At 39.2% G+C, this 13,652-nt stretch overlaps 1 protein-coding gene across 1 annotated transcript; it reads right to left on the bottom strand.

The window, feature by feature from the left end:
• Nucleotides 1-291: 291 nt before the first annotated feature.
• On the bottom strand, nt 292-9,609 carry LOC135692749 (uncharacterized). Its single transcript, XM_065211034.2, has 9 exons — nt 9,305-9,609; nt 7,606-7,723; nt 5,914-6,059; nt 5,075-5,315; nt 4,712-4,933; nt 3,165-4,011; nt 2,746-2,946; nt 1,855-1,995; nt 292-514 (listed from the first exon to the last, which is right to left on the bottom strand). Exons 1-9 carry the CDS (start codon nt 9,443-9,445, stop codon nt 457-459), a joined length of 2,115 nt encoding a protein of 704 aa, XP_065067106.2. The 5' UTR covers nt 9,446-9,609; the 3' UTR covers nt 292-456.
• Between the last annotated feature and the right edge of the window lie 4,043 nt (nt 9,610-13,652).

Below are 13,652 nucleotides of genomic sequence, written 5' to 3'. Positions count from 1 at the left end.
ATAACTTATAGTAACTACAGTATCAAACACTGCAGATGATTTTGTTCTTTCTTGCCATGAATGGGTGCTGTCTTATGAAGCGTGGGTGATGTGTAGAAGCGTCTGGTGATATACAAAATTAAGGGGTTTCTGTATTATTCTTTATGAAGCTTATCGAAGGCGTTGTTAACATCCTGTTCGAATAGGCATCAGTATTGCATATTTTCTACAACTTTGGGAAAAAAATCGAGATTCCTTATACTAAACTAAATAACAACCTGAAAGGAAGAAGCAATACAGAAAACAAATACGTTATTGTGAAGGAGTATTATACGGGAAAATGATTAAATATCTTTAAAAGAGATTGACTTCGTGCAAAAAGAAGATACACATTTTAAAATCTTCCTACATTGGTAGGAATTGGTACAAAAAAGTCAAGTTGATCGATAAAGGAAGTACAAAGCCAGTAGTAACAGTTCAGCATTTTAATAACTCCTTCATCGGTTGTGGATAGCTATCTTTAACTTGAACTCGCCTAGAAAAAATATTTTAGCTAGTTATCGAAGGGCATTGTCAATATTGGACTGGGGATTCCCGAAGGCCAGAATAGAGCCGCCGGGGCCTTTTTAACATACTAACTTACTCAAATAGTCAAACAAATAATGGAAATACGGCAGAATGTACCGAACAGCACATCCCTAGCTTTTCTCAAAGCTCTTGCTTGGGAAATGATGTCACAGAAAGTATTTCTGGTGTTGCGATTAGGCCTGACAGTGACAGAAGTAAAAAACATGGATACAAACTATGGAAAGAAGGATATTTACGTTCGGCATTCGTGAAGCCCATTATTCCGGGGAGGAAACTGTTATTTCTTGTGAAAACTAAGGTTTGTTCTTCAATTAAAAGCATCTGAAGATCTGTTTCCAATCTGATGGGAAAATATCCAGCACGCTGCTGAGAATGATGAATTTCTTTGTTTATATTGCAGCAATTTGTCTTCAGCTCTTCTTGTGCAGACAGACAATCCTTTGCCCCCCCCCCCAAAGAAGGGGTTATATCCAAGCTGACACCATTTGGTAAACCTTTCTTAAGATCAAAGCCTTTTTCAAGTTTGACAGGATCTTAGTCATCAAACAGTGTATGACTTTACAATCAGATGTAGTATAATCTTGTACATTGGTTTTAAAATTTCAAAACCAATCCCAACAGTGGATAACCCTTGTAAATGGCTTTAAAGCAAGCTGTAGTACAACTGTTGGTTCAAAATTTTCTTTGAAAACAGTTTTCGTGCATGCAATTTTGAACATTTGTCCACTTTTTGCCACATAATGGCACAACCATAACTGGCACCTCATTGCTCCTTTCGAAATCACAACTACATAATACTAGAAGCATTATCCCCTTGGTTCGTTTGGCCTAGGTCTTATCACATCGTTGCTCGCTGTCAAATTGCCGTCGGAACGACTTTCTGCAGCGCTGATTTCCAGGCAAGAGCTTTGTGAAAACCTTGGGATATGCTGCTCGGTATATTTTGCCGTATTTTCCATGATTTGTTTGATTATTCGAGCAAAGAGCGTTGGAGAATAACAGAACTTCATCTGATCGCCGTACAAAACATAAGCAAATATTTGCGGGTTTAACTACAAGTACCAGAATGCATTGCGCCATGACGTAATTAGGGGAAAGGTCTATTACCCTTCCAGCTCCAGTGACTTTCCATTGTGTTGAGCAATAGGTTATTGTCTGATTCGTATACAAAATATATCCGACATAAATATTCCAAATCGTCAAGAGGAGATGCAGTTGCCCCCAAGCCCCCAATATCTTCTGGCACTGGGTGGACTATTCGGACAAAATACCAAAGAAAGATCTCACCTGTCATCGAATATGAGGAATTGGTTTTTGGATATGAAATGAGTTTGCCATGTGAAGCCAAATGAGGAGTAACCAGAAAATGCAGCATTTACTTCAGAGGGAAGACCATGCCATCTTTCGCTGATCACTGCCGGGTAGCCACTGAAAGAAAACAACTGATTTTATTCAAACTTGTCATCACGGTCAGACAGGCCCGTCGCTATAACCGAAGGAAGGGTGAAAAATATGAAGATTTGCGACAGACTGAAAGTGGAGAGGAAAGGGAGATTGACCTTGGAAACTCGTGTGGAAAAAAAAAAGATTTAAGCTTGAGACACTTGTAAAGTCGGTAGAAGGATATATAGCTTGAAAAAGAAAGGGTTAGAATAGGAGTCAGTTTACAAGTGTCTCCCGCATGGAGCAATGTTGGTTTACTATTAAACGGGTAAGGGAATGTAGAAGTTGATGGTAAGGGAATCTTCTTTTTTGTTACTTGCAGTGGCGGCGCCAGCTACTACCGAGTGGGAGTGTAATGGGCGTGGCCAGTAAGGCCACGCCCTAATAACCTCGTTTCAGTGCTTTGTACCAGATCAAATTTCCTTAGGAAATATGATCTACCCCTACCTAGTGCTTTTTAACCCGTTTTTAGACGAAATATGTAGACCATGTTTTCAAAAAAGTGGGGGGGAGGGGGGTAATTACCCCCCCCTACCACTTACTTGTATAATGTTTATCGTAAATATCAACATTGTTCTAGGGAGAAGGGGGAGGAAATGATATTTTTTTCGGAAAAGGAGTGAAAGATATCAAAAATTGTAAGAGAGGAGAAGTCATTAGAGAAAAAAAGAGATAAATCTTCTGTTTTCTCGAATAGTTAAAAACTCGTTAACAGAAATAGGCCTGATGCTTTACCTGTCAATTGTTCCTGTTCTTACATCATGTCTGAAGTACATTACTCCTGAGAATAGATAGACTTTATCCCCTCTTTCCCAATCAGCATTTGAGTTTCCATTCCAAACAAGTGCTGCATCAACTTTAGTACCAGATGGCAGTCCGAAGTCTGTTACTGGCCCTGGGCCTGCTATTCTTACATATTCATTATATATGTAATATCTAGAAAATTAAAACAATGATTTGCCAATAACGCTTATCAACCAGTGTGAGACTACAGATACATTGTGGCTTTGATTAAGCCTTCATTCGTCAAATGGTCTTCATTTGCAAAGGTATATTAGCGGGATAATATTTCTGAGATCAGTTTTATAAGCTACAGTAGTTGTAGTAGGTTTGTGAGAACGATCTTGCTAAAGAGATAAGTTAAAGATACGAACTTGTCTCCAGTAAACAGCACAAGGCTGTCATCCTTTTTTCTAAAAGCTGCCGTTATTGTATCAGTGATCCCGAAGAAATAGGTATTGACTTTGAAAGGACCATACTCCAGTCCCCGCCGTGAAATCAGGAAAAAAGAATGTCCTGAAAATATATACACCCATCCATCAGGAGCAACAACAGCTGCATCTATACTGGGAATGCAGCTCGGATTTGTTGGCTCAACGGGTTCGGGGGTTTTCACAGGTGTAGTTTTGGGGGTAGTAGTGGGGGCATCTGTTGGGGCAGCAGTTGGAGCCTCCGTTGGGGCAGCAGTGGGGGCATCCGTTGGGGCAGCAGTGGGGGCATCCGTTGGGGCAGCAGTTGGAGCATCCGTTGGGGCAGCAGTGGGGGCATCTGTTGGGGCAGCAGTTGGAGCATCCGTTGGGGCAGCAGTGGGGGCATCCGTTGGGGCAGCAGTGGGGGCATCTGTTGGGGCAGCAGTTGGAGCATCCGTTGGGGCAGCAGTGGGGGCATCCGTTGGGGCAGCAGTTGGAGCATCCGTTGGGGCAGCAGTGGGGGCATCTGTTGGGACAGCAGTTGGAGCATCCGTTGGGGCAGCAGTGGGGGCATCTGTTGGGGCAGCAGTTGGAGCATCCGTTGGGGCAGCAGTTGGGGCAGCAGTGGGGGCATCTGTTGGGGCAGCAGTTGGAGCAACCGTTGGGGCAGCAGTTGTGGCTTCAGTAGGAGGAGCGGTAGGAGCAATCGTTGTAGATTTTTCAGTTGGAACTGGTGGTTCCACTATTTTTGTAGTTGTTGTTGCTTGCTTTGTCGTTGTTGCTGGAACTGTTGTTGGGTTCAGAGCTGGGCCTAAAAATGGTGATTAAAGTAAAGCTTCGGCGAAGGTGAAGGATCCGGTTCGAATAATCCGATTAACCTCGTGTCATACACATCAAGGAGTTTTTTGACTGCCTCAACGAATCACAGGTCGCCTAGGGTCAGGGAACGCTCTCCTAGAAATATGACATCAAGCAAAACATGGTAGCTCTCCGGATTGTTCATGTCCGCCTAAAGCCTCTACATTGGAAACTTTGTTCATACAATTGTGAAGTTAATAATGCTTTCATCATGGATATTATTCAAGGAAGAACTAGAAGAAGAATTACTTTCTTCAGCAGCATATTAGATGCAGTATACAAAAGCAAGGTCATTGGTTACTACGCAGATGTATTTTCTTTCAAACCAGGGGGCTGCAACCCTCATTTTTGCAATCTCTTTTCTTTCAGCTAAAATTTGGCGTGTAGTCCCTATGGTGTCTACAACATAATTGAATTGTTGAGACCTGAACCTGGCAAAAACATTTTGAAATAGACTGAACATATTTTTGAGCCATCGAGTCTTATAAATATGCGGAAGAGGATAAATAAAATACATAATAGTAAACAGTGAAGTACGGTAATGAACTGGGCAATTTCTGAAATTAAAGGGACTTGCTTGTTATCATAGTCCCTTGAACTATATTTTAGATGCATATTCATCATGTTGCTGAATACAGACAAAGCTTCCATACCATATATGTGCTGGATTCCTCTTACATCATCATTTGTCAGATCAAAATCTTTGCCGGTCGACCCCCTGTACCAAGGATACATAATGGCTTCAAGTCTGTCAGAGTGTTCCAAACCGAGACTGTGTCCAACCTCGTGTACAGCGACCCACATGATATCAGTACCAAAATCTTTTCTGAATGTAAAGTGTTCATCGTTATCAAAGTGAACATCGCCACTGATTGCTGTAGAAAGATCAGTCAAAAGGGTTTACAAAAGATTCTCAGGAGAGTAATTTGAGAATGGGCTTACATCAGGTATTACGTTACCGAAAACGAGGTCATATTGTAATCATCAGGACAATACACAATATAAAAACAAGTCACCTGCTCCAGGAAATGGGTAGAAAGCATGGGCCAGCGTGCCCCCTCTTCCATCGAATGGATAAAAATCTCCATGACTGCCAGCAGCAAAGGAGACAAGAATATCTGCATCATCGCTTGTTGTCTCTTCAAAGTGCAAATTAGCTGCTTTGGACCATTTTGCAAATGAATCAAACATAATTTTTCGTGTTAACTCTTTGTTTATATAGCTTCCACCGTTGATTACTTTCCATGTTAACTTTCTCTGAAAAAGCAAGTTTAGAATATTATGGAATGCCAAAACTGAATAAAATACCTTGCGTGGATTTGAAGCACCTGACATTGAGAGAAAGTATTTGTTCAAATGGCTGCGAACTTCTACTAATCGTTTTGGTAGTGTGTATTGGCCAAATTCGAGAAAATCTAAAAAATATATTTGATAATATCATGACGTTGAAATTCTCAGATAGTGATTGACAAAACAATATTTGGCGCCCAAGGTGGGGCTAGACACAAAGGAACATGACCGTTTAGTGTACATTATAAGTTAATTGATTTGATACTAAGTCCATTTTGCTTTCTATCGATTTTCTTATGTTTTTTCGTGAAGTAGGTATTCGGTAACTTTCTCAAACTGAACGAAGTTTATACATGACTACGTTTCACTGACTTAAATGACAAAAAGAGAATGCACAACCATCGGAGATTAATATCCATCAAATCAAAAAGAAACGTGTCAGAAAAAGAGGTAACCTCAGGAGATATAAACAGCGGAAAATTGAATTTTATTGAATTTTGTATCGCTAAATATTGAGTGAGTGTTTGTTACTGAAGAGTCTGCAGACGAAAATTCTGTAACTTACATCGGGCCCTAGTTTATGCAGCCAATCACCTCCTTGGAGAACATACCGCCTCTGTCGCTTCCCTTTTATCTTGAATACTTTTCTTGGATCACGCATTCCACATCTTGATTCTTTCATTTTTGCTACTGTTGTGTTATCAAGTGTCCCTAGCAAACAAAACTGTGTGATTTCAGGGCCGGGAAAAAACCCACCTGTAAAGCTAAACTGCTATTTTATCGGAAAAGTTCTGATCCAGGGCCAGCGAAGCAGGGGGGGGGCATGAGCCCCCACTTTTCGTCAGAGCAAAGAAAATGATTGAGAAATTCTAAAAGTAACTGTGTTGAGTTATCTCTTAAATATGCCCTTGGCTTTGGGTTTGTTTATATGTCTTAACCATAGAAGATATATATATAAAATTGAATATGGGAAATTAATCAAAGAAATCGGTTGTAATCCAAGTTGTACAACGAGTAACAGCTTGGCTTAGGAAAAAGATGAGAAACCTGATCCAGAATAATTTGGTGCCAGCACAAATTGACGGAGTTTCGTTTTTATGGCCTAAACTTGGTACAAAAGGTCTTTTTGTAAACGAAAACTTTCTCAGAAATATAAAAGAGAGAAATCCTCCGTTGAAGGAAAAGAAACAGCTGGAAAGAACATTAGAGGGTATGAAAAATAAAAAGTGGGCTGATTTGTTCTTCAAGAGTATGATCAAGAAAGCTTCAAATTTTGATAACGATAATCCATCCCTGATGAAAAAGAGAAAATCTAGGCGCAACTATAAATTCTATTAAAGCTCGTTCTGTCCAGCCCAGGTTGAATTTTTTTCAAATCTAGAGTCTTTTTTGCTAAAATTGAGATCAAATGTTACAAAGTAATATCGTAACTGTGCAAAATTACTAAATCTTTTGTTTTTAGTTGATAGCTCTTTTGTTGATATTTCAATGTTAATGTTTTTTACTAAACCGTGTTTCACTTGTTTTTCTCCTCCATATTACTTTGGGTACTTTTAAAATCTGAAATAAAAAGTTTATTACGAGCTATATTATAAACGTTATTCTTAAACTTTGGAAGACCTTTCCTATTTCAAGTTGACATTACAATCATGTTATAGTAGACGAGACTATGGGACAAATTGATGAAACAAACTGAAAAATATTGCCTTGGATTTTCCTTCAGTCAAAATCCATTTTAGATTGGTGCTTTCCCTAAGACACCATAACAATAAAAATCCATTAATTTTTTTGATTTAATACTTTATATAATTATTTATGTGATGTTTACTATGTTTATTTTTATCAACGTTTTCAATGATGTTTTCAACTTGAAGGCTATCAGTGTGTGATCTTCCGTGCTATTTATGACGTTTAATCTAATTTTTGTTCAGGGTCGTCAGAACCAGGGGGCTTGGGGGCTGGAGCTCCCCCACAATAATTAATTATCAAGCTGTAGTATACTTCTTTTATATTAGCGTACTGAATGAGAAGGAATACGATGAGCCACCCCCCCCCCCCCCCCGATATGAATTTCGTTCCAACGGCACTGTTGTTAATCCCGAGGGTAGTGGTGGTGCTAGAACAATTATTTCTGCAGTTTTGTCTGTAACTAACCCTATATTGAGAGTAAGTGGCTACCAGCTCGTCCCTCAGTAAACCTGTAAACAGCCCCATAACAGCTATCCTCGTACAATAAGAAATCATTATGTCAACAAACCTGTTACGGGGATGGCAGCGTAGGATTGGAAACTTGTAAGAAAATCCTTAATTCCGTCCTCTGTTGGATCTTCATCGCTAAAGTCATCTGGTGTATAACCGAAACTTTTTAGATAATTCTAAGGGAATGAAAATTACATTATTAACAAAAATAGTGAACATATTATAAAATCTGATATGAAAGAATACTGAACATAAGATATTAAGTTCGTCGTCTAGAGTAACAGTATTACAACCGGGCTTTTTAAAGGTTTGCGATTCCCATATGAGTTTGGCTCAACTACCTTTTTATACGAGTGAAGCCTTCTTCGTTATTGGGATCTTTTAAGTATATGAAGGTCCTGCTTGTTGGTAGAGACTCTTTTCTGCAAGTTGCAGACCACCTTGGGCTGGAGGACAAAATGTTTGTTTCCTTACCAACTATACCTGATGCCGGACGAAACAAATTTTTTTGGCCACATCCTTTTTTTTGCCAGAAGACGCCCTTTTCCCAACAAGAAACGCCAATTTCACCTCAACAGAACATCCATGACTTAAATTTGGTTATGTAAAGGCAGTTTCAAAATCATAGGATTCCATCACAAGGACGTTGCTAAATTATTACCCTCCCCAAACATTTTCTCACCGAATTTTGACCAAATAAAAAGCTGATCCTGCCAAGAACTGGGGTAGAGGTTCTCCTAGCGTTCCCTTTTGATTAAGAGTAAAACCTGGAACAAATATTAAGAATTTTCTTTAGCTAAAATATCCTGCCACTGCGAAATTATCCCATAGATTTCATTGAACACGATTCTCTAATACAAGGCTACAAGGGAAGCGTCTAAATCGGGTTATAAAATGCGCTTCTTTGTTGTGTTACAATTATTTATCAAGATGACGAAAACATTCTCAGTTGCACAAAATGCGCACTTTGAAAAACCTTTGGAATGTATGCATGCATTGATTCAGATCTAAGTCTGTGGTCAGTTATATTAGATACACATGGTTATTGTTGTATATAGTGCCGTAGCAACATTTGGACAAAGGTTGCAATTTAGTGTGAATTGTACGGTTAATGGATCAACCCCTTGATATAGGATTAAATTTAGGTTGCCCCCGTAAATGGCCCGTCTTCTGGAGAAGGGAACGCAGCGCAAGCAAAAATTCGCTTCTGACGTCCAGTTTTGGTTTGATTTCTTTAAGCTAGTCTTCCGCCGTTAAAAGCCTTCCAAGAGTCAATGTTAATGGCTCGCCTGCGTGTTCATCCAAACTGCCTTGTCTTCTCATAGCTGGTAAACTTCCTACGTTATTTAAATAGAAAATCCAGAATACAAAGTAAGTTGCTGACAGCCTACCGATGTCTGAGACCTGAAAGCTTAAGGTTGAGATTTCTCATATTTTTCATTGTTTGAAAATAGATTCATAAAGCATGCAAATATTTTGCCCCGAGGTGCCTTTATGTTTGTTATGCAATGTTATTGCCAAGGGGCAACCGCTTAGATAAAATAGCCGTTCTTCAAACATTGGTTTGCTGTAAGGCGGGTGAAGCGTATATAAGATTGTAAAGGATTCTAGCTGTTTATAAATTACAGGAAAAAGCGATGTGACTCTATCGACGAAACATGAACTGATAGATGAATAACGAGACGTTTGCCTTCTTCAAGACAATTTAAAAAGAGATGGAGAATTCGTAAAAACATTATCGCAAAAATTTAACTTACGGCTGCTTTTTTTAATCCAAAGCGATTGCCTGGTTTGTTTTCCTTGTCTTTTCCACGCGCTTTGTTTGGCAACGGAATACAGTTGAATAGAGCCAGTCCATGAACCAAAAGTACCAGTGCGGGTGTATATAGCCAATTCATCCTACTAGTGTTGATTGCCACTGCCCGAATTCGCAGGTTGCCGAACGTCTTTGAAGCAGAGAGTGTTGTTTTGAAGAAGTACTCTCTTTTTATAGACGCAGTTGACACAACGATATCCTGGTCTATTTATTGTCAGACTATCGAAACCATCCTTAACAGCAATGAATTGCAAAGCGCTCCCATTGTACCCATTATGTAGAATATGAAAATGTCCGCAGGACATATCTCTCATCTCTATTAATCGCGTGCCATTTTCGCATGACCTGGGATTACAACTACTAACAAATATATCATGGCTGGATTTTTCTATATCCTACATTCCTTTACCGAATAATATTTCATTACAAAAGCCTTGTTATTGGCCCTGGAAGTCATAAATGCAGATAACAACCAATTTATTTGCATTTTTAACTTTCATTTCATTTTGAAATGTTTTATACAGGTTATAGGTTTCATATCAAGATATGTTTTTTAATCCGACCTGTTTAAACGAAAACACTAAACTAAGAACAAAAGAAATTAAAATACCTAATTTACAATAAAATATGATACAAAATCTACGAAAAAGAACGTAAAAATAAAATTAAAGTTACAACCCCTTTTATAGTTGTTCTGTGAAGATTTTCAGGGGGGGGGGGGGGTGCCAATTTTGTTTCTCTTTCTAGATTGTTCCAAAGCTTTGCGCCGCGATGAGAAAATTTTGGCCATTTTGACCATTCAGTAACGGAATCCTGCACATCAGTATCTGATGAGCGCAGGAACCGTTCTCTGTCATCTGAATATTTAAAGAATAATTTTCTCAAGTAGAAAGGGGCAGTCTCTTTTCTCAGAAGACTACCGATAGTTGACCAGCCAAGGCTCTGAATTAGCAGAAGCATCTTACAATTCTTGCAGCTCTATTTTAGATTATTTGCAGGACGCTAACTTTGATTCACCAAAGCAGCCCCATATGGAGCAACAGTTACTCAAATGGGGCTTGTTGGATTTTGTTATCTTTTTTATTACTTCGGACCCCTGTGGTCAATCGAGGATAGGGAGTCGAGAATCGAATATACACGGAGCGGTCACGCATGGAGTTGTGTCCGCATTTGAACTCAACGAACGGTTTTTTTTAGCAATTACGAATCATACATTGTACTATCGAGTTGTGTAAGTCACCCAATTGGTTTTATTTACGATATAAATATACACACTAACTATAAACCTCGTTTTTCATTTTGGACGTCTTTGGTCGTATTACGCCGAACCCCGTATACTAATTACAGACATAAAGCTTCTACAGTTCGTGCCTTGTAATGGTGTCTGTAAGATAGTCAATATTCAACAGGGCTCAACGATTCCGCTGTACATTTTTTGAGAACGTCAGATGACAGATATTTCTTAGGATACTTAATAAGTCCAAGGGATTGATTTGCCTTGGTTTTGGCAGTATAGATATGTTTGTCCCATTTTAGTTGATTGTTTATCTGAGCACCTAAATACTTTGTATTGGTAATCGTTTCAATTTCCTGATCACCTATTGAAAGATGGTAGAGCAACAGGCTGGCCTTCGATCCTACTGATGTTTTGACTAGAACCTATAAAAAGTGACTGTGTTTTCACAACATTCAGCGAAAGTTTGCTTGCATGTAGCCAATCCTGTAGCTTCAAAAGATCTAAGTTTAGGTCATTCTGTAGGTCATCAATGCTTTTTTGAGGAAAGAGAAATAGCCGTGTCATCAGCATACAGGCTGACATGAGATTTTTGCAGAGAAAAATGCAGATTATCGATGTAGATCAGGAAAAATATGAGTAAGAGTAATACGAATAAGAGTGGACCAAGACAAGAGCCTTGAGGAACTCCACAATTTATTTCCTTCACATCAGAAGAAGTGCCACCTAAACTGCAAAGCTGTTTACGATTATCCAAGTATGATGTAAACCAGTTGTGTTCCAAGCCAGTTACTCCGTACATTTTCAGTTTTCTTAGCAGAATTTTACTCAAGATCTCAATCATACTGTCTAGTCAAGATTGGAGACTCTGGAAACTGAGACTGATATTTTGTAACTTGAAAGTTTCAAAGGAGATTCTTTTTGCTCATTTGCATAACTAAAGCTGTCTCCTTTAGAGTATCCGCTATGCCTGGTACTTACCATAAGGTAATTTATTCCATGGTCAGTTATGAATATATTTTGCTATTATCAATAACACCAACTGACTGACATCCATGAAAGCTTTCTCTTGCATGTGTATCAGTTGTACTAATGAATTGAGTATCTGTTTGTGTCAAACAAACCACTCCCATCTCCAGACAATCCTAACTGGTTACAACAGTTATCCCTATTCACTCTCCCTCTATCACCTGCATCTGCGGCATATAGCCAACAGCCGGGTCAAGGGGTACAAAAGCAGTGTGTGAATAAAGGAGAGGCCACGATAGCAGGCTGCTCGACGGACTCCGATGGAATATTTGCGGCGAAAAATCGATAAAACAGTAGTAATTAAGTAACACCGCAACGCGACTAGAATAACAACAAATAGACATAAGTCAGTTATGGCTAATATTTCGCCCCGGGGTACGGGGCTTCATCAGAGCAAAAGTTAAAAGCAGACCCGTTTTGGCGACATTTGGATGAAGTGACAGTCAACTACAGCCCGAATGCTTCGCTGCTACAACCTTCATAACAATTCAAAAGTGCGAAGCAAAACTACGGGGCTACAGCCCCCTTCACTCCTTCCTGGGTGGCTCTCACCTCGAAAATTAACTACATGGGGCTGCAGTCTGAAAATCCTTTCGCGTACGCCATATCACAATGATTATGCCTGGTAACTGACGCTTGCTATTTTCTACCAGCCCGAAAAGGAATAAAAAACAGCCCACTGTCAATCCTAACAAGAATTTGGTAAGTTAAGAAATCGGTCGCAAAAGTCACCCTCAATCGTCACCCAGACTCCAGATTTACGCAAAATCCACTTTAATCTTTGACATTAATATATGCATCACTTTTAAAGCCAACAGTCACCACCATGCTGACTTTAAGCCCTAATATTCTCACTTACGGCATAACAATAGCTTATCTTCCAGGAATTTTGATGAATTCGAGCGATGAATTTAGCATAATTAGGATAAGTTAGCATGAAGCGTGACAGATATAACAAAATGCGAGGAAAGAAGATCGGACCTCTGTTAGTTTACGAAATGTATCAGTCGATTCACCAATTCAACTTACGGCCTCGTTTTGGAAATTTCTCCAAATCTAATTATACGACTTTTTTTCAGCTCAGATGTGGTCTATCCCCATAATTTTAGGCTGGATACAATTTTTCACATTGTTTGTGCTTGTATTTTAGATTTTACGGAGAAATGAAGTTTGAAAACCTTTGAGGGACTTGCCCCAAAACTTTTTTAAGCTCAGATTTGGTTTTATCACCATAATTTTAGGCTGGATACAATTTTTCACATTGTTTGTGCTTGTATTTTAGATTTTACGGAGAAATGAAGTTTGAAAACTTGTAAGGAATTTGGCCGCAAAAATCGTTTTTGGGGGAAACATTACCCCCCTAGTTGCCAATCACAGTCAAATCCCTTATGAAAATTTCATCTTTATGTCGTCATAAAATCAAAACCGTAAGCAATACCATAATGAAAACTTCCAAGTAGACTAAAATCTTTGCTCTCAATCCGAATCTGAGGTCAAAACTTTTTACAAAAGGATATGAAGAATTTTTCAAAATGAGGCAGTAACTTGAATTGGTGTATGGTTGACAATTCGCCAATGATTGGTTTCCAGTTTATTTATCGTAGTTTCAAAGTCTTCTCGTTAAATTTATGTACCAAATATTTTCATCTCTTTCCGTCAAGAAATAAACAGGTAACAATTTGAAGGATGGTAGCGGATATAAGTGCCTCCGCTTATAAGCGTTTTCGTTGGTAAGCGCTTACCCAAATTATGAAAATACTTTTAAAACAATCAGGCACTTATCGGGAAAAAAGGGTTTGCCCATTTGCCCAATGTGAAAATATTGGGTTTTACAAAGTCTAAAGTTCTCCAAAGAACGTTTTGTTACCCCTCCCCCCAAGAGTAACTACCCACGATGCAATGGCGGCGCCAGCCACTAAGCTCTGGGGGGGGGGGACAAACCAAAAAAATTTAAGCCACGCCCTTTTAACCACCAGAAAACGCCTTCTACCAACAGGGAACGCCAATTTTATCCGAAGGGAACGCC

This window comes from Rhopilema esculentum, chromosome 3 (assembly GCF_057945365.1).
Source record: "Rhopilema esculentum isolate cy_ngs chromosome 3, ASM5794536v1, whole genome shotgun sequence".
In the NCBI taxonomy this organism is placed as follows: Eukaryota; Metazoa; Cnidaria; class Scyphozoa; order Rhizostomeae; family Rhizostomatidae; genus Rhopilema; species Rhopilema esculentum.
The sequence above is the reverse complement of the archived record's forward strand: the minus strand, read 5'-3'. Positions and strand labels throughout refer to the sequence as shown.

Coding starts and splice junctions, on each gene's coding strand:
- LOC135692749 (XM_065211034.2), bottom strand. CDS start 9,445: ATGAATTGGCTATATACACCCGCACTGGTACTTTTGGTTCATGGACTG. Junction 6,060..7,605: donor CGCTGCCATCCCCGTAACAG/GTTTGTTGACAT, acceptor TTTGTTTGCTAG/GGACACTTGATAACACAACA. Junction 2,947..3,164: donor GTGCTGTTTACTGGAGACAA/GTTCGTATCTTT, acceptor TTAATTTTCTAG/ATATTACATATATAATGAAT.